The sequence below is a fragment of the Danio aesculapii genome, chromosome 17 (genome assembly GCF_903798145.1).
Source record: "Danio aesculapii chromosome 17, fDanAes4.1, whole genome shotgun sequence".
NCBI lineage: Eukaryota > Metazoa > Chordata > Actinopteri > Cypriniformes > Danionidae > Danio > Danio aesculapii.
The window spans coordinates 19094047-19119422 of record NC_079451.1 but is presented as its reverse complement, the minus strand read 5'-3'; the positions used below and the strand labels follow the sequence as shown (position 1 = coordinate 19119422).

Genomic DNA, 25376 nt, shown 5'->3' with positions numbered 1-25376 from the left:
TGAAGGATGTTCTCCGAAAAAGAGTAGGGGTTTAACCCCGGCATCCTGGCCAAATTTGACCTCTGTCCATCATGGCCTCCTAACCATCCTCATACCTTAATTGCCTTCATTACTCTGTCTCCTCTCCACCAATCAGCTGGTGTGTGGTGTGCTGTCTAGTGCAATATGGCTGCCGTCGCATCATCCAGGTGGATGCTGCACACTGGTGGTGGATGAGGAGATCCCCCCCCCCAATGTGTAAAGTGCTTTCAGTGTCCAGAAAAGCACTATATAAATGTAAGAAATTATTAATATTATTATTATTATTATTATTATTATTATTATTATTAAGAATTATTAAACTTGTTTTGTGAGTCTTTGAGCATATTTTGGGGCATATCATTTGTCTAGTGTCAAGCATATTTTATGGATACTGAATTAAATTTGGGGGTATTTTTGACTGTGTTTTGGGTCATTTGTTAGTTTCTGGAAAAGTTTAAGTTTTAAATGGTGTTTTAGGGGATATGGAACTTTTTTGGCATGTTCTTTTGCGTGTAATATGTGGTTCAAACAAGTATTATGATTTTACATGCATAGTTAGTTCATTTTAAAGTAATTATTTTGGTTTCAAACTGATACAACTTTAGTGTCCCATCTAAATGATTAAATCTTTTACTTTTCATGGTTTTAGGTTTGTGCAGTCGATAGAAGTCTCAAGCTGAGTTCTGGGATCTAAAGCATGTTTAGATCATGGCTTTGAATTCTTCAGAAATCACTGTTCCACCTCAAGTATGCACAATTGTGCCTCCATCACCCAACTTGAAACGCAAGCAACTAATGTGGCAGAATGCTGTACGTCACATTATCGACCAACGGGGGATGCACCACGAGGGGCGAGCAGTCAACTCTCGCAAAATCATTGTTACTGACGCCTACATCGATGACATCAACAGACAGATTCGGAACAAAGCTGCACGGGGCAATGCTGGCATGCACAAGCGGCGCTCCTCTGCAGCTCGCATCCATCCATTTCGAGAACGCAACTCCACCTGCACACGGAAGTCTACAGAATCAGTTACAGATGCAGACTTCTTCGTAAGCTGGGGCTCCACAGTACGTGGGATCTTCCTCCCTGCTCTCCACCACAAGTTCAAATCTCATGATCTGGAGCATTTGTACCAGCAGCACTCATCTGGCCAACGGCGAACTTCCCTTGTAGTCACTAATGTCATTGATATTCTTACCAAACTCCACATTCTCTTCATCTACCTGGCTTTGGCCCCTGAGATGGTGGACTCTCAACACGGATGGTTGGCCGGGCTCTTAATGGCGCTTGGAGCAATCATATGTGTCTTAGTTCTGACTTGTAAAGGGCTGATGTCTCCAGATTACCTTCGCTATGCTGGGCTGGCAAGCTGGCTGTCACAGACTGTTCAGGCACTGGGTGGATTAGTGTACGGATTGGAGACAGACCAGTCCTGGTATGTGCTCTTCACCCTTTTTGCCATCTACACACTATTGCCCCTACCTCTGCTATGGTCCATCTGCATGGGATTCCTCACTGCTGCCTTGCACCTGTTGGTGGATACCTTTAGGAACTACAATGACACGGCCGTTGTAAGAAAGGTAAAGAAGAGGCTATTCCAAAATATCAAAGCTGACATTTAGTCCTCGCCCTAGTGTAGGAAAAAATAATCTCCAAGAGCCTGATTTACTTTTTCTTTCTTCATCTGAGAGCAAAAAGAAGTTTGAAAAGGCTAAGGCCCAATTCTACCTCGTTTTGCGTGTTCACGTGAAGGGGTAAGGGTGTCCCAATTCTCTTTAGCTTAAAGGCGTAGGACTAGGGGGAAGGGCTAGATACCCCTTGAAACGAAGATTTATCAGGACCACACTTTATTAACAAAGAAGTACAAAAATTTCACCGAATACACCATCTACACCAGCAGCATCGCTACACACGGAACAAAAGTAGAATTGGGATTGGGCCTAAGTGACAGTATACGGTTTTTGACCTCTCAAACACCCTCATGCTGCAGTAGACAGGCTTGTAAGTGCCACGTGTCATGCAGATATCAACAATTAAGTTGTTGACATGAACAATTTTATACTTGATTTCAAGAACTGAATGGTTGAAACTAAAATTTCGGTGGGATTTTGTTCAAAATTACTTCACTTAAGTATATTAGGGCATTTAAGATCTAGGGTTAATTCAATGGAGCTTTGATTTTTATAATGCTTCTGTCAGGTTGTGTGTAGTCTTCCTTTTAATTAATGCTCCATTATTATAGCACAAAAGTACACCAGTTTCAGACTCCTTAACATCTTTAATCATCATCAACTTCAGGGATCAATACATCAACTAATGAAGCTTGTCTTGTTCATTCCAGTTACTAGCGAAAGGTCTATTGTACATGGGCATGAATACTGCAGGGCTTTTCATCCACTATTTATCTGATCGCGCCCAAAGGCAGGCCTTCCTTGAGACACGTCGTTGCATTGAGGGACGGGTCAAGATGGAGAGAGAGAACCAGAGACAGGTTTGGGAATCTTGACATTATTAAGTAGTTCTTATTTCATTAATGCAATATTTCTAAAGAAATGAGACTTTATTTTACATTAGGAGCGCTTGGTGATGTCTATTCTTCCTCGATTTGTTGCTATGGAGATGATTGGTGATATGACTGCCCTGGATGATGAATTGCTTCCTCAACAGTTCCATAAAACCTACTTTCATCAATACAAAGATGTCAGGTAAACGCAGATCCCCATGTAGTAGTATTTCCAGCAAGGATGTTGCGTCAAATCAGCATGAATATTCTTTTGTTTCAGCATCCTGTTTGCTGATATAAAAGGCTTCACCTCTCTCTCCATGACCATGCCGGCTCAAGAGTTGGTGCGGACACTCAATGAGCTGTTTGGTCGCTTTGATCGTCTTGCAGAGGTGAGAAATAATAACCTTGAAGAGATAGTTCACCCAAAAATGTTCAATTTAGTCAAAAGGAGGCCTTGCAGTACCAAATTGTCAGGGAAATGTCCTCGAGTTGGGATTCGAACTCAGGACGCCCTGACGTGCTACTGTATCATATGTTGGCGCTAACCACTAGGCTGTTGCGCCGTCAGATTCCATTTTTTTTTTCGTGACTTGTCTTCTTAGGGGCTTAATTCCATTGAGGACTTGTATGATAAAGGTGTATTTTTATCATTTTTAGAATTGTCTGAAAAGTTCTTTCTTCCCAAAGCCCATCTTTTTTGCTATTTTCAGAAAACATTTTGTATTTTGTTTCTTCAAGTTCCTAATCTTTCTCCAGATTCAGACATAGACACAATTCTTTCTTTTAACCCAGACAGAAGAGGAAGATGTTGTATCTGCACAAAATGTAAATAAATATAATTGGCCAAAAATTTTTTTCATTTTCAATTTCTTACATGGACCCAATCATTTCACTTTACAAGACCACAGTGTGTCATCATGAGCCCCAGGAATTGATTTAGACTAGTTTCATTCATTCATTCATTTTCTTTTTCGGCTTAGTCCCTTGATTAATCTGAGGTCGCCATAGCAGAAGAAACCACCAACTTATCCAGCATATGTTTTACACAACGGATGATTATGTTTCTTCCAGCTGCAACCCATCACTGGGAAACATCCATACAGTCTCATTCACATACATACACTATGGCCGATTTAGCTTTCCCAATTCACCTATACTGCATGTCTTTAAACTGTTGGGGAAACCGAAGCACCCGGAGAAAACCTACGTGATCACGGGGAGAACATGCAAACTCCACACAGAAATGTTAACTGACCCAGCCGAGGCTCGAACAGTGACCTTCCTGCTTTGAGGCAATCAAGCTACGCTCTGCGCCACCATGACACCCTTGGACTAGTTTGTATTTGTTTAATTTAAATCTAAAAAAAATTATCACCATTCACTGCCGTTTTATGAATCACCAAGGACCACAGATTTAACTTCTTAAAATCTTCTTTAATGTTCTACTGAAGACAAAAATCACCTATATCTTGGATGACCTGAGGGAGAGTAAATTAATAGGAAATTGTAATTTTTAGGTGAACTATCCCTTTAAATCTCTTAATGTAATGTAAAGGTTATAGCAGGGTTGTCTAAACTCAGTCCTAGAGGGTCAGTGTCCTGGAGAGTTTAGCTCCAACCCTAATCAAACACACCTGAACCAGCTAATCAAGCTCTTACTAGATATACTAGAACAGCGGTGTCAAACTCAGTTCCTGAAAGGCTGCAGCCCTACACAGTTTAGTTCCAACCCTGCTTCAACACACTTGCTTGTCGGTTTTAAACAAGCCTGAAGGACTCAATTAGTAAGATCAGGTGTGTTTAATTAGAATTGGAACTAATCTGTGCAGAGCTGCGGCCCTGCAGGAACTGAGTTTGACACCCCTGTGCTAGAAACTTCCTGGCAGGTATGCTGAAGCAAGTTGGAGATAAACTTTACAGGACACCAGCCCTCCAGGACAGAGTTTGGACACCCCTGGGCTAGTGCAAAGCATAAATGTGTTTAGTTTTTTTTGTAAAGTGGTCTGTCAAAACTCTGTCTGTCCATCTGTCCGTCCATCCATCCATCCAACCACCCACCCACCCACCTACCAACCTGATCTGCATAAAATTAGCAAAAATTTATTTGTAGCTGTTGAAAATATGGCAATAAGACTTGCAGTCAATGTGTTGCAAGCATATTGAAAGTCTTCTTTATTACTTTAGGAGAATCACTGCATGAGGATAAAGATTCTTGGAGATTGTTACTACTGTGTGTCCGGTGTCCCAGAGCCCCAGACTGCACATGCCCGCTGCTGTGTAGAGATGGGTCTGGCAATGATCAACACTATACGGTGTGTATTCTTTTTTTTTCAATCACGAAAGGTGATAGTTGTAAACTCATTGGTTGGTTTACCTCAGTTTATTGTGCAGAGGATTTTCAGGAAGCTTTTTATGCATCAGTATCCCCCAAAGGATCTGTTTACCCTGGTTGTTGAGATGCATTTTGATCTAACAGATTAAAGTGCATATAGGAGATGTGCCTAATGTGCCCACTTTTGAGACCTGAATTCTTTGAGGGAAGGTTTTATTGCAGGCTTATGTACACTGAACTAAACAAAACAAATAGATCAATTCATATTCAATTCATAAATTTTTTACACCTAAATGAATTGTGTTTTGTTGTTGTTGCTGTTTTTTTCCCTTCTTTTTTTCTTTTTGGTTTTACTTTATTACAGAAAACTGTCATTTAAGTATTCACTTTTTTCAGTGTATGGGCTTTTTCTGATCTTTCAATCTAATTTGCAAAATAAGCTGAAGGTTGAAGGAGAACATGGTAATTGCTACCAAATGTACATTTTCTGAAAATCCTGTAGGGAAAAAAAATTTGGTTTTTGTGGGGTTTTAAATGCAATCAACCACATGTGTTGTCTACACAGTATAAAATAAATCTTATAAAAGCATTTTTTAAACAACCTAATGTAAAAATTATGTTCTTGATCCTCTTTTCCACCTTTATTTGGCATTGTACACTTGTGATTGGATTGTTAAAAATGTCTTAAAGAGCCCCTATTATGCATTAAAAGGGTCAGATTTTGGTTTTGGGGTCTCCGACAACAGGCTGATATGCATGCAAGGTCAAAAAACACATTCATTGTCTTATAATATGCATTCATTTTTACGTAATTATCCCAACGGCTCCCATATTATTTCGTTCAGCGATTCATTTGTTCCCAAACCCCTCCTTAGTGCGATGCTAATCTGTGTTGATTGGTTCGATGACCCATTCTGTTGTGATTGGTCGACTGCGTTCAGCACGCGACAGAGAGAAATGCCCACCACGGCTTATCAACAATTTTGAAGTAGTCAGAGTGCAGAGTATATGTGTGAGCCCATTGTAGGAGTTCATTAAAGCAATGCAGTTTAACACCAGCATATTGCTCTATTCTTCACCATAAGTAAAAACAGTGACACACATTCAGTGTTAATCCACACTGTGGCAAAAGCTGAACTATTTTGAAACTTGACCGTCATGGCCACAGCAATGACAAACGGCAGTGGATCGCGAGCTCACAAATGCAATTAAATCTGTAAACAAAGCAGCACGCGTCACATTTTCAACGTGGCTTTAGAAGCGATATGAAAATATAAAAAAGTTAACCAGATACAGTGCAAGCGGTTACAAGTAACAAAACACAATTAAATATATAATTTGCAAGCTAGAGAAAACAAGGAGGCTACCATTTTAATCGCACTTACTTACACTTGTGAAATGGAGGAAGAAACTGATACATGAACTGTGTACTGTAAAGTTCCTGTCATGCTCTGACAAAGTCTCACACATCAATAGGCTTTTCTGATCCTTCCTTTATCAAACGGCCAACGAATTCCCCGTTGTAAGCGTGTAGATTGCTGAAGCACTAGACGGGAACACAGCACAAGGCTGGGGCTATAATCTTGAGGTATTTTTGCAAAAATAAGCTTGAACCACTGACTCTTCACAGCCACATGTTTCGGTAGGGAAAGCAACACTACATTAATTTTCCCGTGTCTGCGCGTACAGCAAATGGGCAGGGCTTGAGTTTTGAATTAACGTAACACAGCATAGCTAAAGATTCGTTACAGCGGCGATTCATTCAAACTACTATGAGTCTACTCTTTTATAGAAGAATCAATAGCTTTAAAGCTGGATATTTAAAATAATATTTAATATTAAATAGCCATAGCTGGATATTTTACTTTACTTAGAGCTGTGTTACACACTGTATGGAAGGTCATTTTCATAAACCCATAATAGGGGCTCTTTAGTCATATGGTGCATCTCAATAAGCTTTCTTGTTAGGTAGTCAGGGCACTGATCATGGAGTTATATATCATATTCTGTGTTTCCTGTGTTGTCCATTGATGATAGCAGTTCTAAAAACAAAGAGAAGACGAGAAATCAGATAAATGTTATTCATTCTACTATTTTAATCAGTTATGTCCGCAAGGAGCTGAAGAGAGATATGGACATGCGAATTGGAATCCACTCTGGCTCGGTCCTGTGTGGGGTTTTGGGTCTTCAGAAATGGCAGTTTGACGTGTGGTCTTGGGACGTAGATGTTGCCAACATGCTAGAGGCTGGAGGAATCCCAGGGCAAGTACACCAGATCATCAGTTTAATCACAATTCACATCTGATAATAGTCTAATAAAACAAAACGTGTAACAATAGGAGGATTCATATATCGCGAGCCACCCTGGACTGTCTCGAGGGTGTTTACGAGACCGAAGAGGGCCGAGGACATGAGCGCAATGAGTTTTTACGCAAGCACAAGATCGACACTTTTCTAATCCGCCACACACCCCAAGATGACAAGGAGCCCCCTAAAGTCAGGAGAACCAGCAAAGATGAGACGACATGGAGTGCAGAGCTGCCTTTTGATAACATCATTGGAATGAACTGTGTGAGTCCTCATAAACCTCACCTACATTTAGTATGTAGTCTTTAGTTAGTGATAAGATGAAAGATGAAGTTTATCATGGTCATGTTTATTAATGGTCGAACTTTAGGCCATCATTAAAAATAAATCCAAGGTTTTTAACCCATGGTTTGACACACAACGACATCTCACCCAAGTCCAAATTTGACGAGATTGTGAGTCCAGATTTCCCCCTCAAAAATGTAATGACAGCCAGGGGTTCACCTCTGTCAAACAGGCCTTGACGGATTAAAGACACCAAGAGTTTCATTTGATTGGCAAGTAAACCTGAGTGTCAAAATAAACATTGTATTTACTTACTTTACAATTTTTTGCTCATCTTTTAGATCTTAGCCACTTTTACCAATGGCTCCTTGGTGCACCTGCCCAATCAGATTACTCCTCACTGTGCCGGGTCTCGAGAAATCAACAAGAGAATCAAGCAGGCCATCGAGGTGCGCAGTAGTGAACGAATGCGCAAAGAACACATCACACCCTTCACTCTGGTCTTCAAAGACACACACATCGAGGGAAAGGTATAGACCGCACAGAAACATCCTTTATATGTAGCATAATAGCATTTGTGCTTATGAGTAGACCCACACAACATTTGCACTTTCAGTTTTCTCAAATGAGAGATGAGATGTTCAAGTCCAATTTGGCCTGTTCCTTTCTGCTGCTCCTCTTCATTATGGCTGCCCAAGCCCTCATCCCATCTCCACAGTAAGTGATTACTTGCGTTATCAAAAGTATCAATGTTTTGAAAGGCGTTGATACTGAAATATTTAAAATATCACTTTTCTATAAAATTGAAACTTGTTGCGGTCTCTCTCCGACTGTGAGTTTAGATGCATCACAGTCTCATGCACCTCATGTCACTCTCATTTAGGCCACTTGAAGCATTTTTAAGGCATTACTGCCTGCCACAGTCTGTCCTGCCACAGATTCCCTTTCTATAAATGAGCTACGATTAGTTTCAATAGATAGGCTAAACTTATGTCAAATAAAACCAATATACCAGTCTTTAAAGGAGCTGTATGTAAGTTTTTGACTCTTCAAAAGGATACAAATACCATCCTATGTTTGCAGATATTTAAGAAACATGCCAGGTGAACATTCTTGTTTATCTGAAAAACAAAACTGTAGTAAAATATTCTGCTTTGGAAATGTCCTTCCGTGCTGGAATGCTGTCTTTGTTTTAGTTCTTTTAACCTACTCAATGCCAGTTTAGCCAATTATATTTCAGCACCCCGAGTTGCCTTTGACTGAATAAATGAAATTCATTTTTTCACAGTCATAAAGCCTCTCAATACATGTGTCCGTGACTGATATGCGACCTCGGGTGGACAGAAGCAGATGCCAAAAGGAGAGTTCTACATGAGGTGGTTGTTAATTAGCAAATAATACAAATATTACGAGCGTAAACATTAGGTGAGCAGGTTACATTGTAACCCTGTGTCCTAACAACACGCTACGTGACGTGATTTGCAGTGATAAGCAATTTGGCTATTTGCACCAGATGAAACACGACAGTAATTTAAATACAGCCATTTAGAGGCACTGAATATGCACTCAATTATGAAATGGTAAGGTTTATAATCTAATTAATTCATATTAAACCTATTTAACATTATTAAATGTACATGCTGAATCACTCATTTGTATATTTTTAAGATATAAGGTGAACTATCTGCTGCTGCTTTCAGTAATATGACATTTAATGTCATGTAAAATGACATTCAAACTCACATTTTTAGCATTTAACACTGAATAAAGCACATGAGGTGTACCTGAGGTGTCAGTTTATCCTGTTGTTTAGCTACAAGAAAAGAAGCCGTGTTGGTTAGGCCAAAACTTCTTTTAATATGGAAAATATTCCCTCTATCGCGTGCTTCTGCTTCTGTTTAAAACACAGTTTAAATCAGCCTTTACCGTCAGACTCGCTCCTGTTGGTCAATCTGGCAACCTGCACCTGCGTTTGTTTTGATCCAGGAATACCTAGTTCAACCGCTGTGTCAAACGTACATACTGTACCTTTAAAACAATGTTATTCATAATCACCTCAGAGGATATTGGGGGTAACAAGTAACTGGCATTATTTTGGGGATCGTGGGCTGGAAAGTTTGGGAACCCCTGCTATATACATAAGACTTGCTCCTGTTAGTCAATCTGGCAACCAGCACTTGTTTTGATCCAGGTCTAGTTCAAACACTGTGTGTCAAACTTACGTACTGCACCTTTAAAACAATGCTTAAAGTCCATGTGAAATCAAAATCCCAATGTTGATTTTGCGGTTACACATTGTTAATCCTTGGGTGAATAGTCTTCAATCTTCAAGCTGGTAAGTTTGGGAACCCCTGCTATATACAGCTCATATATTATATATAAAAATATACTATTTGACAGCTATTTTTCTATGAAAATGTCACTGGCCTGACTGGAGCAGTAGTCAAAATCCCTATTAGTGACATGCCTAAAAATGGCAATTTATATTTATGTTGGGATGAGGTGTCATATCAAAGTAGGAAATTCCAGTATCATGTCAACAATAGCTGTTACTATTCAAAAGCCTCATGTGTGTTTAATTTATAAATATGGCATGTCTGCATGTGTTTCCCACAGATTTTATCCCATGGTAATCCAGTTTTTAGTGTTCCTGTTTGTCTACATGCTGGTGCTTCTGGTCACTCTGGCTGAGGAATTTAAGCGCTCGCCTCCATATTTACAGCATCTCTGCTGCTGGATCCATGAGACCAAGAGTATCCGGAATTTGCTCACCCTCACCGCTATTGCTACTAACTTTGGTGTAGCCTCCTGCAACATTGTGAGTGCCAAAATTTTGGGCTGCTTGGCTCTAATCAAGAAATGCTTGTTTTAAAACTACCATCTATTTCATCTATTTCATCTACAGTTTTGGTGTAACAGCACATTTGAAGAGACTGAGAAAAGCAGCAAGAACTCAGAACAGGGCACTCAGTGGCCAGTGACCATCTGCACACATCCTGAGGTAGAGTAAAAACTAGACAGTTTACACCAAAAAATGCAAATTTGTCATTATTTACTGCCCCCTATTTTGTTCCAAACCCCAAGACCTTTGTTCAAATTCATAAAGGTACCAAAAAACATCCTCAAAACAGTCCATGTGTCTTCAGTGGTTCAATCAGAATATTATGAAGCTACGAGAATACTTTTGTGTGCAAATAAAACATCAAGATAAACAAGATAAAAACTCCTCAGTGTCAGTATAGGGTGCATGTTCACAAATTCTGTGCACTGACGTATAGCCTGGATCCCCGCATGTCACTTTCTCTGTTTGAAACAAAGCACAATTAATACATCCTAAATTATTATGACTTGCACGAAACATATGAAAGCACTCACAGATAGAGTCATTATTTTTTGTTAAATGTGCACACTAAAGTATTGTCATAGCTTGATGATATTCCAGTTGAACTACTGAAATCATATGGTACTGTATGTTTTGAGGATCTTCTTTGTATATTTTTAACAAGTCGGAAGCATTGCTATGGGAGATGAGAGAGCTCTCAGATTTCATCTAAAATATCTTAATTCGTGTTCCGAAGATGGATGAAGGTCTCAGGGTTGGAATGACATATGGGTGAGTAACAAACTCTTTAATAACAAATGTTATAAACCTTCATGTTGACTTACAGGTCAAACATGACTATGGCACCATTTTAACCTTAAACAATGTTATTTTTATCTTGAAGTTCTGCTTTTTCTAAAATGACCCTTTGAAAAAATGAATAATTTTCCATTTTCATGAATGCTGTGCACATTTAGGGTACAGCAGTTGTCCTTCGGGTCAACTTTGGCCCATCAGCTATAAAATCATTTTTACACCACAAAACTATTGGCAGACACATGCACACTTCAACACATTTCTAGTCACGATAGACTCACACACAAAATAAGAATCTTCTGCTTTAACTTTTTAGACATATGCAGGTGCATTTAGTATTAGAAATATATCTAGCATTTAGCATATTAACATATATCTAGCATTTAGATATACTGTACCTTTGTCTTTACTCAAAAACGAGTGGTGCCCTCTTGTTAACATTATTGAAACGCTCCACACTGATGAGGAAAATCCTAGACATTCACAGAGTTTTTTTCAGAAATCTAAGACAACAGGAGGGTTAAGTTACACTCATGACAACCTCCTAGCATTGTTGAATGTTTTTTGTTGTTGTTGCTCTTTTATGATTACTGTGTCTGTGACTTAATTAAAGGCATACAATAAAAGCGTATCTCTCTGCAGTTCTTCGTTTTGAGTGGTGTGGTGGCAATGGTTACGTGTGCCGTCTTCCTGAGGCTCAGCTGTCTATTGAAACTAGCGGTGCTGATGTTAGTCATTGCAGTTTACACATACCTCATTGAGGTAGCCTTCCATGTGCTCTTTATCCGCCAACATCAAAACAGCCAAATTCAGAGGTACAGTATTAAAGTTGTTTTTTTTACACTGGAGCGATCAAAATTGTAGAATGGCCATAGTGTTCATATAAGACTCTATTAAATTGAACTTTTGTCACGTCATATTTAGATTAGAACCTTCTTATGAGATTTAACCCAGCATGAACAGGATTTTAACATGAAGTCAGATTGACTTGTACCCCAACGTCGAGGGGACAGTGCATTTTGTTTGGGAATGAAAATCTTGTCCATGTCCAACGTCCAACCTAAAATCAACCAAATATCAACGTCTAATGATGTTACAGCTTGACGTTTTTGTGGACGTTACCACTTTGACGTCTGTCAGACGTTGGATTTTAGTTGCCATACCTGATGAATAAATGTCAGTGTTTGACAATGGGATCAAAATCAATGTGTTTGACAAAATAATATGCCGTTGGTTTAAGATGTTGGCTCGACTTTGAATTTTAATCACTTTCTGACACAACCTAAAATCAACCTAAAATCAAACAAATATTATTGTCATTTGACATTGTTATTGGACGTCAAAATAGCATTGTCCTTAGATGCTGGCTAGACATTGAATTTTGGTCACCTGACGTCACGACCCAAGTCTAACCTAATATTAACGTCTTATGACATTGTGTGCCTGCTTGAATATCTGTCATCATATTTAATGAATACAAACCCTAACATACAAACTTTTTGCAATATAGTCTATATCTGTGTACTAGTTACTAGACCTGCTGTCCGGCAAGCAGTAGAGAGAAGTTTTTACACCACAATGGAAATGTTGTTTTTAAAAAGACATGTCTGTAGTAAAGTTGTAATTTTGATGTCAGAAAGGCTGTTGTTAGGCAACAGAGGCACTCGTATTCAAAGACACAAGAAAAAGTCGAGAACAAAGAAATGTATTGTCAGTTTGAATGTTATGGCCATTCAATGTAGAAATACTCAGAACTCTTTTGTTTTGTAATTTTAATAATATTACAATGCCATGATGAAATATACACACATTTAGGAAAAGACAGAGTGCTATAGTTACATGGGTTTTATTTTAACAAAGTTATCAAGTTACAAAATCAAAAAAAAATGGTTACAATGACTGCTGAAGTGAAAAGACAAGGAAAACAGTTTACTTACAAACCAGTGCTACTTACAAAGCAGTTACCCTAGTTCAGATAGTTTTCTTGTCTTTTCAAAACACCAACTCAACTAGGGTAGCTGCTTTGTAAGTAGCATGAAAACACTGCTAGTCTACTCTTTGAAGTAAGAATAGCGTATGCTGGTGGCTGGATGAATAGGTTACCCTTATCAACAAGACAAAATCAAACGTTTGACTGCTTTTTTTAAATGATGGCTAAACACAATGTTTAAACACCTTATTCTTACTTGTAATCTCTATTTATATACAAAGCTACAGGAAGACATTGGATTTGCCATGTATGGAGGCTGAAGTAGGTTCACAAAGCCATAAGCATATATAGGAATGCACCATCTTTCATTGTTTGTGGAATGTTTTTTGGCCCTTCCTTATTAGAATTATTTGGGAAGATGAGATCTGTTCACTGATGTAAGACTCCTAAAACTTTGCTTTTGGAAAAAAAAAAATTGCCAGTCGAAACAACTACAAACTGATATGTATATGAGGATATCGATTTCAAAATCAATCTTTGTTGCTTTTTTTTTTTTAAAGCACAAATGAAAAACATCTTAGCATCTTAACATATAAAAAATAAAAATGATTCAGCTGACAATAAAGTGTTATGATGATGATGATTATTATTATCATTATTATTACTATTATTATTATTATTATTAAACATGGAATTTCTGAGTAGTTCCCCCTTTTTCATCCCATTGGCTATTATTATTTGTCACTAAAAAATATGTATAGATTTCATAAATCCAAAAGCAATCATGAAAACAAAGTTCATTTATTTTAAAAATAGAGTGTTAAAGATTAAAGTTCATTTAAAGTGTGTTTTTATTTTATGCATTTTTAAAAATACATTTTTCAACTTTTTTCCATTATTATTTCTCACTGAAAATGTTTACTTCAATGATGTGACACCATTAAATGACTTCCTAGACTATTGAATTGTTCTGACCCCTCTGATGTGTATATGTGTTTTGCTCAGATCTCAATACCTCAGACGGAAAGGCATTTCTGTGCTGCTAATGGCCATGTTTGTTGTGGTCGTCCTTTACAACAGTAGACAGGTATTTGACAAATAGAATTTATATTCAAATAATATGCAAGAAAGATATAATAAATGTGTTCATTATTATATGATACCACTTTTAGATATTTATAATAATAATCTATATAAGTATTTAAGTAATTGTACTTTTTTATCAGTAAATAATAATGAAACCACCGCTTAGCTAGCTGTACCTACCATCACATCGTTAAAAAAACTCTTCAAAGTCCAGTCAATCATACTGACATACATTATAATTTGTGCTGGGTGCTTTCAATGATTTCAAAACTTATTTCTGCTCAAACCCACAGCTAGAAACTACGTCCAGGCTTGACTTCCTGTGGCGTCTGCAGGCCAGGCAGGAAGTGGAGGACATGAAGGAACTAAGGGAGCATAACGAGTGTCTGCTGTACAACATCCTTCCTGCCCACGTCGCTCGCCACTTTCTCGAGAGAGACAGAAACAATGAGGTACAGTGAGGCGTGCAGTACAGGTATAATGAGGACTATACATGGATAGTCCTACTAAATATTAAGGGCCTTTAGCTACTAAAATATCATACAAAGTACAGTATAATTTGTTCTGTTAAAAATAAAATTGGCTTATTATTCACTCGCTTTCAAGTAGTTTTAAATTTTAGGAGTTGATTTTTTTCTGTTGAACACAATTTTGAGAAATAATGGAAACCAAAAGCCACTGATATCAATAGTCCTGAGTCAGTGTATCCTGATATCCAGCATTGTTCAAAATATCTTCTTTTTTAAACAGAATTTTCTTTTTTGGGTGAACTATTCCTTTAAGTGATGCCTTTAATTATTTATTTTTCTGTATTTATTAAATGATTAACAATTCTTCATTCATTTATTTTCTTTTCGACTTAGTCCCTTTATTAATCTGGGGTCGCCACAGCGGAATGAACCGCCAACTTATCCAGCAAATGTTTTACGCAGCGGATGCCCTTCCGGCTGCAACCTATCTCTGGGAAACATCCATACACACTCATACACTACTGACAATTTTAGCCTACCCAATTCACCTATACCACATGTCTTTGGACTGTGGGGGAAACCGGAGCACCCGGAGGAACCCACGCGAACGTGGGGAGAACATGCAAACTCCACACAGAAACGCGAACTGACCCAGCCGAGGCTCGTACCAGCGACCTTCTTGCTGTGAGGCGACAGCACCACCTACTGCACCACCACGTTGCCCTGATTAACAATTAGTTAAACGTAATAAATGATATGTTTAAATATTAGTACTTTAATATAATAATACATAGTAGTTATCAACACTTAATAAAGTAAGGCTACTTGATGATTGGTGGCAGACCTTAATAGTTTAAACTTTAATCAGAAAATAAAATATAAGAAATTAATTTGATCAATTTTCGAACCACTTATATTGTTTGAGCATTTAAGAAGTGCATTCATTAATTGAGAAGTATGAATAAGTGAATAGTAACACTCCTGTGCTTTCGCTCTTATTAATTCTTTGGCTCCAAGGACCTGTTCTCTGAATCGTACGAGCGAGTTGGAGTGATGTTCGCTTCCATTCCAGGCTTTTCTGATTATTACGAGAAGAAAGAGTTGATTCATCAAGACGTGGAGTGTCTGCGTCTTCTTAATGAGATCATTGCTGACTTTGATGAGGTACGTGGATTTGTGCTGCAGCCTCTTAGTACCAAATGTCATCTAACTAAGTCCAAATCTGAGCATGCTCAATGCTAACAACTAATACTGTAGCAGCTTAGATGATATTGATGAAATGGATTTCAAATGTACGAATGCCGACACTGTGATAGTATAAACACAGACCTACAGAACTTGCAGATCATTTTTCTCGATTTCACCTCAGCTACTGGATGAGCCTTACTTTCAGGACATTGAGAAAATCAAAACCATTGGCAGCTGCTACATGGCTGCATCGGGCCTTTCTCCTGATAAACAGGTAAGATATACCTTGACGTGTGATTTCAAAACGTATGGATGCATTAAATATACAGCTATGGGTAAAAACAAAAATAAGAGACCACTTGAAAATCCAATTTTTCTGGATTTATAGGCAGTTATATGTTTGAGTAAAACATTTTTTGGTTGTGTTCTGTAAACTACCAATGAATGGAAGGACTGTGGCACAGGTATTTGTCATATTTAACAAATAATATATAAATTACCTTTTCAAAGCCAACTAACTAACTGGAGAACTCCACACCTAGTCAGAACCAGTCCTGGGTTACCATAGAAAAAACAAGATTAGACAGATTTATAGCACATGTATAGAATATGAAAATTTACCCTCCTTAACAGCCTAATGCCCCGATCACACTTAATGTTTCCTGCGCTGTTTGTGCGCCTCGGGCACCTTGCATTAACCACCTGCTGCAGCTCCCGTTTTTGATGGAGTGCTTAGTAGTTGAAGGTCAATTTTTTTTCTGGAGAAAGAATCCCACGTCATGTCCTCCAGCACCAAGACAATTGTTACAGGGGTTGCCTAGCAACAAAAAAGTGCAGTGCACTACTTATTATTGCATTTCTGCATCGAGTAATCATTATAACTCATTGCAATTGCTTTGCATTCATGCTTCTGCATTCTGCTTGTGTTTCTCTGACAATAACACTTCCCCACTGTCAGCTAGCTTTTCGGGTTTCAATTTCTATGGTCATCTGTGTTGAGTTTCTTTGCGAGTGTTTTGAGTTTACACCTGAAATGCTTACAGTAGAAGTGGCTCAAACTTACACTCATTCAAGGTAAAAAGATGCAGGATTCAGTGAAAGTGCCACTATTTTAATCATAAAGTAAACACAAAACAAAAGTATCTATCTGGAGCTTCTTCAGTGGACTTGACACTTGTTAAACACTTGTGCCACCGGGCTTGCTCCTCTCCCACTGCTCTTGGTCACGCTAGCTACACTCGTCACTGCTACCAAACTGACCAATCAGAGTTCATGTGCTATGCTTCGCAACGACATGTAGTAGTTTTAGAGATGTGCATTAGGGTTCGTGTCAGGCTATGACAAAGGGTAGGCCACGGCTGATTTATACTTCACCTGATTTATACTTTAACACAGAAGTATAAATCAGGTGCCTACGCCTCTTTTTATTAAATCAGTGCGATTCATACAGTGATGTGTTCCATCTCTATGTTAAATCAAGTGTTTATTGATAGTCTGTTGCTTGTGTATTAATCTTCTTTACATTTGTCTGTAAGTTAAGTTCTTAGAACCAATGTGATATAAGTTCCTAGAACTAAACTAGAATATTTTTTAACAATAATTCATTAATTTTCCTTTGGCTTAGTCTCTGATTTATTAGAGGTCGCCACAGCGGAATGAACCACCAATTATTCCGGCAAATGTTTTACACAGCGGATGCCCTTCTAGTTGCAACCCAGTAGCTGGAAACACCCATACACTCACATTCACACATGCACTCATACAATATGGCTAATTTAGTTTATTCAATTCACTTATAGTGGTTGTCTTTGGACTGTGGGAGAGACCATAGCACCCGGAGGAAACCGATGTGAACATGGGGAGAACATGCAATCTCCACACAGAAAAGCCACCTGGTTCAGCTTGCGACCTTTTTGCTGAGGCGACAGTGCTAACCACTAAGCCACCGTGCCGTCATTATTTTAACATTACTAAACTATAGTTACCATTCTTGTATCTATGAGTTTCTTTTTTTAGTCTGCTGGATGATCCTTTACAATGTATTTTGATACTTGAAAAACGTTTATAATATAAGAATCTTTACTATAAGCCCCCAATCAGATTGCATGTGTACAACACCAGGCTCAAGGATAGAGTTGTAAACTTTCCAACAGAAAGTATGCTTTTTCATTGGTTTACTCAGCTCCTAAGGGTACAGCGTTTCCAGGTCCAATACATTTTTTTGTCCAATCAAAGTTGATTGCTGAAAGGCACAGCCTATCATGTGATCTCTGATATTTTGCATTACTCAAACTTGTAGATTACGGTATACGTTTTAAGGTTCTGACTGACCTTCCGCACACCAAACAACCCTTCTAAGTACCTTTCTCAGAACGTTCTGCTTATTTAATATGTGATGTGCTGTGCTGAAATGTAAATGCTGCATGTGTATGTTATAGGAATGTGAAGATGAGTGGGCTCACCTCAGTACACTGGTTCTGTTCGCTTTGGCCATGCAAGAAACTCTAAAAGAAATAAACAAACGTACCTCTAATGACTTCTGGTTGCGTGTTGGTAAGATTTTGCTATTCTATTATTAAACCTCTCTACTTTTAAAACATGACTGGTGATAAAAAAATGGGTCAGCGATGAATGGGTTTTCAAACGTTGTCAGATTGTCTTGTTAGTGAAAAAATATTACGCTCATACATTTTTACCATGATTTACAGAGGACAAAAACTAAAACGTTCTAAAATGAGGAAACTATTTGATTACGTAGAAGATGTCTACAGGTTGGTGCCAATAGCCTAGTGGTTAGCGGGTCGACACATGGCACTCGAGGTGCTTTGCCGACCCTTCCCCTAGCTCTGCTCCCCATACTTTCTTGTCTGTAAATCTCCTGTCCTATCACAATAAAGGTGAATACCCCTAAAAAAATTATTATTAAAAAAAGATGTTTAAGGATCATAATGCAGCTCCAGAATACTAATATTTGCCATTTTAAATCTTTATACTTTTTCCACAAACCACTTTCAGCCACTTGTCAGACAGTTGTTTATTTAAATTTTTTTTAATTAGTGTAATTTTCCATGCGATACAATATGGCATTATTTCTATATTTTACATTGCATAAAAACATCAAGTCAAACACTTTCACTAACATGCTTTTTTCTATATAGTTTGGCTTTGGTTCAGACTTAAAAAGTGGTACGTCTGATCATCTTTGACCCATATATCAGTTCAGAAGGAATTATTTACTTTATTTGATTATTTGATTCAGTCTCAAGAGCGTGCTTAATGACTGCTTGCTGTGAAGGAGAGCGTACACCTGCTGGGCACTGCTTCAGACACGCTAATAAGATTAAATGGGACCATCAGTATGATTTTAATGTGATTGGATTGGACGATTAAGACAGAAGATTAATATGAAGCTGCCAGCTCTCTATCAGTAATCTATATTGATTAATTATATCATTATTGTATAACAAATCTGTACATTTTAGTCTAAAATTAGATCGTAGTGCTTCGACCAAAAAGAAACTGACTCTGACTCTCTTAACTTTAATGGAAAGGGACAGTTTATGCAAATAAATTCTGTGTGAGTTTCCTTTTTATGATGAACACAAAAGAAGATATGTGAAGAATGTTGGAAACAAATATGACACAATTGTATTTGTAGTGAAAGCTCCTTGATTAAACGCTCATGGGCACCACTTATCATACAGTTTGTTTACCACAGAAGCTGACAGCGAACAAAAAAACTAGTTCTGGATAACTTTTATTTACTGTATAATATTATAAAGTATATTACTCATACAGTGTCATGTTAAGCATCATAAGTTGAGTCAGCCAAGAAGCACATTCTGAAGCCAGGAAGTCAGTGATTTAAGTTTATAATTAATATAATTACAAAAACACATCGATCTTCTTCATTAGGCACACATTAACCCCCTAGTGGTGTTTGTGTTAGTTTTATGACGAGTTTAAGCACTTCTAGCTTCAAAAATGGTCACTACACACTAACACCATTATTAGAATGGAAGAGCCAGGATATTATAGTTTGTTTTGTCTATATACACGATATTTATCAGGATGTGTAAAGCTATTAATGCTCTTTTATTATAGCTCTGTCCATTGTATAATTTTCGTTCTGTTTTTCGGGAGATAATAGGTTTTTGGCTAATTCTGGTCCATTTGTAGCAATGTTAAGTAATTTACACTGACCATGAAAATAAACCAATAAACATTTAAAACTATTTCGACTGTCTAAGTCTGACAAAAGAAAATCATATAGACCAAGTATGAATTTTGTTTGTGTGTGTGTATGTGAACTATCCCTTTAAGCATGAAATGTCTTTTATAAGGGGTTTATACACAGTTTAAAATTTATTGATTATATCTTTTATAATCACACTTGATAAAAAAAGCATGATTGACATTCTCTCTTTGTACAGTACATGTCATTTCAGCCCTGAGTGAGAAGCAGCCATCCGCTATTAGCGTTTGCACACAATACCTGCCAAAGATAAGGAGTAGATAAAGATAGGATTGCCGAAATGAATTTATTTTCATATTATATATATATATATATATATATATATATATATATATATATATATATATATATATATATATATATATATATATATATATATATATATATATACTGTATATATACATATACATACAGTTGAAGTCAGAATTATTAGCCCCCTTGTTTATTTATTTCCCCAATTTTTGTTTAACGGCGAGATTGTTTTAAACACATTTCTAAACATAATAGTTTTAATAACTCATCTCTAATAACTTTACTGATTTATTTTATCTTTGCCCTGATGACAGTACATAATATTTGACTAGATATTTTTCAAGACACTACTATACAGCTTAAAGTCACAGCTTAAAGGCTGAACTAGGTTAATTAGGTTAACTAGCCAAGTTAGGGTAATTAGGCAAGTTAATGTATAACTATGGTTTGTTCTGTAGACTATCCAAAAAAAAAAAAAAATTAGCTTAAAGGGGCTAATAATGTTGAGCTTAAAATAATTTTCAAAAAATTTAAAACTGCATTTATTCTAGCCGAAAAAAACAAATAAGACTTTCTTCAGAAGAAAAAATATTATCAGGCATACTGTGAACATTTCCTTACTCATTAAACTCATAACCTTAAACATAATTTGGGAAATATTTAAAAAAGAAAAATCAAAGGGGGGCTAATAATTCTGACTTCAACTGTATATATATATATATATATATATATATATATATATATATATATATATATATATATATATATATATATATATATATATATATATATATATATATATATATACACATCAGACTGAAGCGGACCATCAGGGCCGCCGCTAAGGGGAAAAGTTAGGACGATTCTGAGGGCCCACGCAGTTTTCGGACCCGCAGCGATATTAGTAGGGAGCCAAATGCCCACACCCCCTGCCCCCCCACTCTTCACTTTCGACCACAACACCCCGCCCCACCCCCCTCCCCTCTTTTTTTATTGTTCTATAGACTATCCAAAAAAAATAAATTTGCTTAAAGGGGCTAATAATGTTGAGCTTAAAATTTAAAACTGCTTTTTTTCTAGCCGAAATAAAACAAATAAGACTTTCTTCAGAAGAAAAAATATTATCAGACATACTGTGAAAATTTACTTATTCTGTTAAACATAATTTGGGAAATATTTAAAAAAGAAAAAAAAAATCAAAGGGTGGCTAATAATTCTGACTTCAACTATATATATATATATATATATATATATATATATATATATATATATATATATATATATATATATATATACAACAGACCGAAGCGGACCATCAGGGGCGCCGCTAAGGGGAAAAGTTAGGACGATTCTGAGGGCCCACGCAGTTTTCAGACCCGCAGCAATATTAGTAGGGAGCCAAATGCCCACACCCCCTGCCCCCCCACTCTTCACCTTCGACCACAACACCCCGCCCCACCCCCCTCCCCTCTCTTTTCTTCATCCTCAACAGCCAAACACACCCCACCACCCATCACCGCCCCTATACCACACCTCCCGGGTTCTTCAATTTCGTCTAGGGGCAGTACCAGATATGTATGGACACCCACACACACCAAGTAGCATCAGGAGAGAGGTGCGCCAGTCACTGAATCCAGGGGTTCTCAACTGCCTTCACATTTTGTCTTACATTGTGCACTGTGTGAAGTGAAGACATTTTGTATTATGCCTTTTGCTTGTACAGTGGCTGTGAAATGTCAAAATATCTCTCAAAGTGCTCTTTCAGAAGTGAAAAACTGAAATAATCAAACCCGGTTAGAATTTTTTTATGACAGCCGAAAGTTTTAGAGGCAGTGTATTATTACGATCGAATTTATATTTAAACGTGTGAAAATAACTGAAGAAAATTTTGGATTCAGTGTGCAATAGCCTTTAGTTTTGTTTTGAATCTGCTGCTACGCTAACACACAGGCATTTTTAGCTCTGCCCCTTTTTGAAAAGAGGCCTGGGTGCACAATCTCATTTGAATTTAAAGCGACTGTCACCAAAACAGCAGTTTGGGTCAAAAAAAGGGGCAGTTTCAAAGAGTAATAAAACATTATTTGTGGGGTATTTTGAGCTAGAACTTCACATACGCACTCTAGAGACATAATAAACTTATTTTCATCTTGTAAAAAGTGGCACCTAAAGGACCCTTTAAGTCCTCTTGCATCTATAATTGCCTGATTTTACAATTGTCATTTTTCTTTCTCGGCTTTAAAATGACTAAACCATTTAGAAAAAAAATAGGGTAACACTTTAGTTTAGGTCACAATTCACAGTATTAACAAACCAATAACTAACACTTCTTGCTTAATTAACTACTAATTAACTGTTTATTAATAGTTAGTAAGGGAGAAGTTGGGCTTAGGTTTTGGGTAGGATTAGGGATGCAGAATAAGTTCATACTTCATAACTACAAATGAGCAGTTAATATCTTAATATTAGCCAGGTAATAATCCAGTAGTTAATAGCATGAATTGTGACCTAAAGTACAGTGTTACCAAAAATGGTTACGTGTGGTTAAACTGCATCTCTGTCCTCCAGGTATTTCTCATGGGCCTGTAATTGCCGGTGTGATCGGTGCCACAAAGCCTCAGTATGATATTTGGGGCATGACTGTAAATCTTGCTAGCCGAATGGACAGCACAGGGCTCAGTGGGCGTATTCAGGTGCCAGAAGCCACCAGCCGTATCCTGGCAGACCACGGCTTTATGCTGCAGCTTAGAGGGGAAATCTATGTCAAAGGAGTTAGCGAGCGGCGAGGAGCGGTCCGCACATATTTCGTAAGCAGCAGGGAACACAATTCAAGCTACGCTGAGAGAAACACTAGCAGAGGGATCTCTCTTGGGAGAAACACTCTCGCCGCTGTGGTCTTTTCCCTGGTGCAGGCCCGCAAGAAAGAACAATTACGAGAAGCCAATGGAGGATTTCATCTGAAGGACATGGCATGAATTTGGATTGAAACCTGGACAGAAGCCATATTTAATACCTCTTCAGTTTTTTTTAGACTGGTGTCTGTTTCATGAGTCATTGCCTTCAAATGATTTTCTGCAATCTCTGTCTTTCTTTCTGAATGGTAACAACTTCATATCTCATGTATAACCAGATTTCTAAAGGATTTCTTATTGCAATGGAAAGAACAAATTGCTTCTAAAAGTCATGTTTCTTATGTCTTGGAAGTTTTTAAACTATAAAATTGGGAATTTGTTATAGCAGAGCTGCAAATAAACACTCTATATTTTGGATCCAGACCAAAACTGCAAAAACAAAGGAACTCTGGATTATTTCAAAGATGACAATTCCTAGTTGAGATTTCTGTATCTTTATCTGGATATTTTTCCCATAGTTTTCTGTAATCAACTACCAGTGAATTGTGAGAAATGAAGGGTCTGACATCACCATTGCAAAAAGCTAGTTAGCTGATTATCTGATGCATGTGTATTAGCCAATGACACTCTGGAAAAGCTATAAATCTCAGGATTATTCATCCAGCTTAGATGACTTTCTATGAAAAGTAATATTTAGACTTTTGTGTGTAATTGACCGTTTATTAACTCCCTTTTTATTTTATGATGTTTACATGGTCACATGTGGTAGTGTGACAGGAAAAGCTTCTGTCTGTTTCTTGTTTTTTTTGGTTGTTGGCTTAATAGTGAGTCAGAATTACAATGAGGTCTTGGTGAATGCATTAAACAGGAATTAACAATGCCAAAGTTCTGTTTTAGACAATAAAGGTAGACATTTTTAGTACACGGTCCACCAATTTTTACTGAGTTTTTTTTTTTTTTTTCAATTTTATAGTCCACTATATTTTTGTTCAATATTTGTCTGAGTAAGCAGTTTTTGGATCAGATAAAAACAGGCAAACACTAAAACTTTTTCCTATGCCACATGATGCTTTGCGTGAAAAATGGGAGTAACTTCATTTAAACTGTAAACAATCTGTGAAAAAGATTTAAAAACTTATACAGTGATGTACATTTATTCCTCTCACAGTTCATCCATCAAATATTAAAAGAAAACTGATTAGAATTAAGTAATTACTTTCACCGGATGATGATGATGATGACAACACTAGCCCAAAAACCTGAGACAGGTTTTTCTTTTTCCTCAGCAATATTACAGACATATTGAATATACTACTGTACTGAAGGGAATGAATAATAATAATAATAATCTAGAGGAGAAAACAGTTAACTCAAAAGAGCAACCACAGATATGTTTGTGATGCTAATGTTGTGTTAAGATTTATACAAGCATAATGTTATTTTCAAGACAGATAAAAAGTTCTAGCACAACTTTAAAAACGGAAGTAATTTATTTAAGTTCATTTGAAAGATTGGAAGTTTACTTAATCGGAAGTGCAACCCATAATTTATTATGCAGTCATCATGTGCAGGAAAAGGGTGGACTGCCTTAATCCTTCGTGGCATAGATTCAACAAGGTACTGGAAATATTCTGTAAATACTCCATATTGACATGATAGCATCACACAGTTGCTGCATATTTGGCAGCTGCGCATCCATGATGCGAATCTCCTATTCCACCACATCCCAAAAGTGCTCTATTGGATTGTCATCTGGCCATTTAAGAACAGTGAACTCATAGTCATGTTCAAGAAACCAGTCTGGAAGTTTCACTCTTTATGACAGGGCATGTTATCCTGCTGGAAGTAGCCGTCAGAAGATGGGTACACTGTGTTCATAAAGGAATGGACATGGTCAGCAACAATACTCAGGTAGGCTGTGGCGTTGACACGATGCTCAATTGGTACTAATGGGCCAAATATCCCGCACACCATTACACCACCACCGGCAGCCTGAATCGTTGATTCAAGGCAGGATGGATCCATGATTTCATGTTGTTGATGCGAAATTCTGAGTCTAACATCCGAATGTCGCAGCAGAAATCGAGACTCATCAGATCGGGCAACGTATTTCCAATATTCTATTGTCCAATTTTGGTGAGCCTGTGTGAATTGTAGCCTCAGTTTCCTGATCTTAGCTGACAGGAGTGTCCTGGTGTGGTCTTCTGCTGCTGTAGCCCATCCACCTCAAGGTTGGAAGTACTGTGCTTTCAGA

General features: G+C 37.5%; 1 protein-coding gene across 1 annotated transcript; it reads left to right on the top strand.

The window, feature by feature from the left end:
• The first annotated feature begins 729 nt into the window (after positions 1 to 729).
• On the top strand, positions 730 to 23987 carry si:ch211-132f19.7 (adenylate cyclase type 8). The gene is made up of 18 exons (XM_056476566.1): positions 730 to 1605; positions 2367 to 2516; positions 2600 to 2730; positions 2809 to 2920; positions 4716 to 4843; positions 6967 to 7125; positions 7203 to 7434; positions 7797 to 7985; positions 8072 to 8172; positions 10072 to 10273; positions 10361 to 10456; positions 11735 to 11907; positions 14028 to 14109; positions 14402 to 14560; positions 15596 to 15742; positions 15948 to 16040; positions 18205 to 18319; positions 22839 to 23987. The coding sequence occupies exons 1-18, from the start codon at positions 730 to 732 to the stop codon at positions 23243 to 23245; spliced, it is 3552 nt and encodes a 1183-aa protein (XP_056332541.1). The 3' UTR covers positions 23246 to 23987.
• Positions 23988 to 25376: the final 1389 nt, after the last annotated feature.

Coding starts and splice junctions, on each gene's coding strand:
- si:ch211-132f19.7 (XM_056476566.1), top strand. CDS start 730: ATGGCTTTGAATTCTTCAGAAATCACTGTTCCACCTCAAGTATGCACA. Junction 2,517..2,599: donor AGAGAGAGAACCAGAGACAG/GTTTGGGAATCT, acceptor ATTTTACATTAG/GAGCGCTTGGTGATGTCTAT. Junction 2,921..4,715: donor GCTTTGATCGTCTTGCAGAG/GTGAGAAATAAT, acceptor TTATTACTTTAG/GAGAATCACTGCATGAGGAT.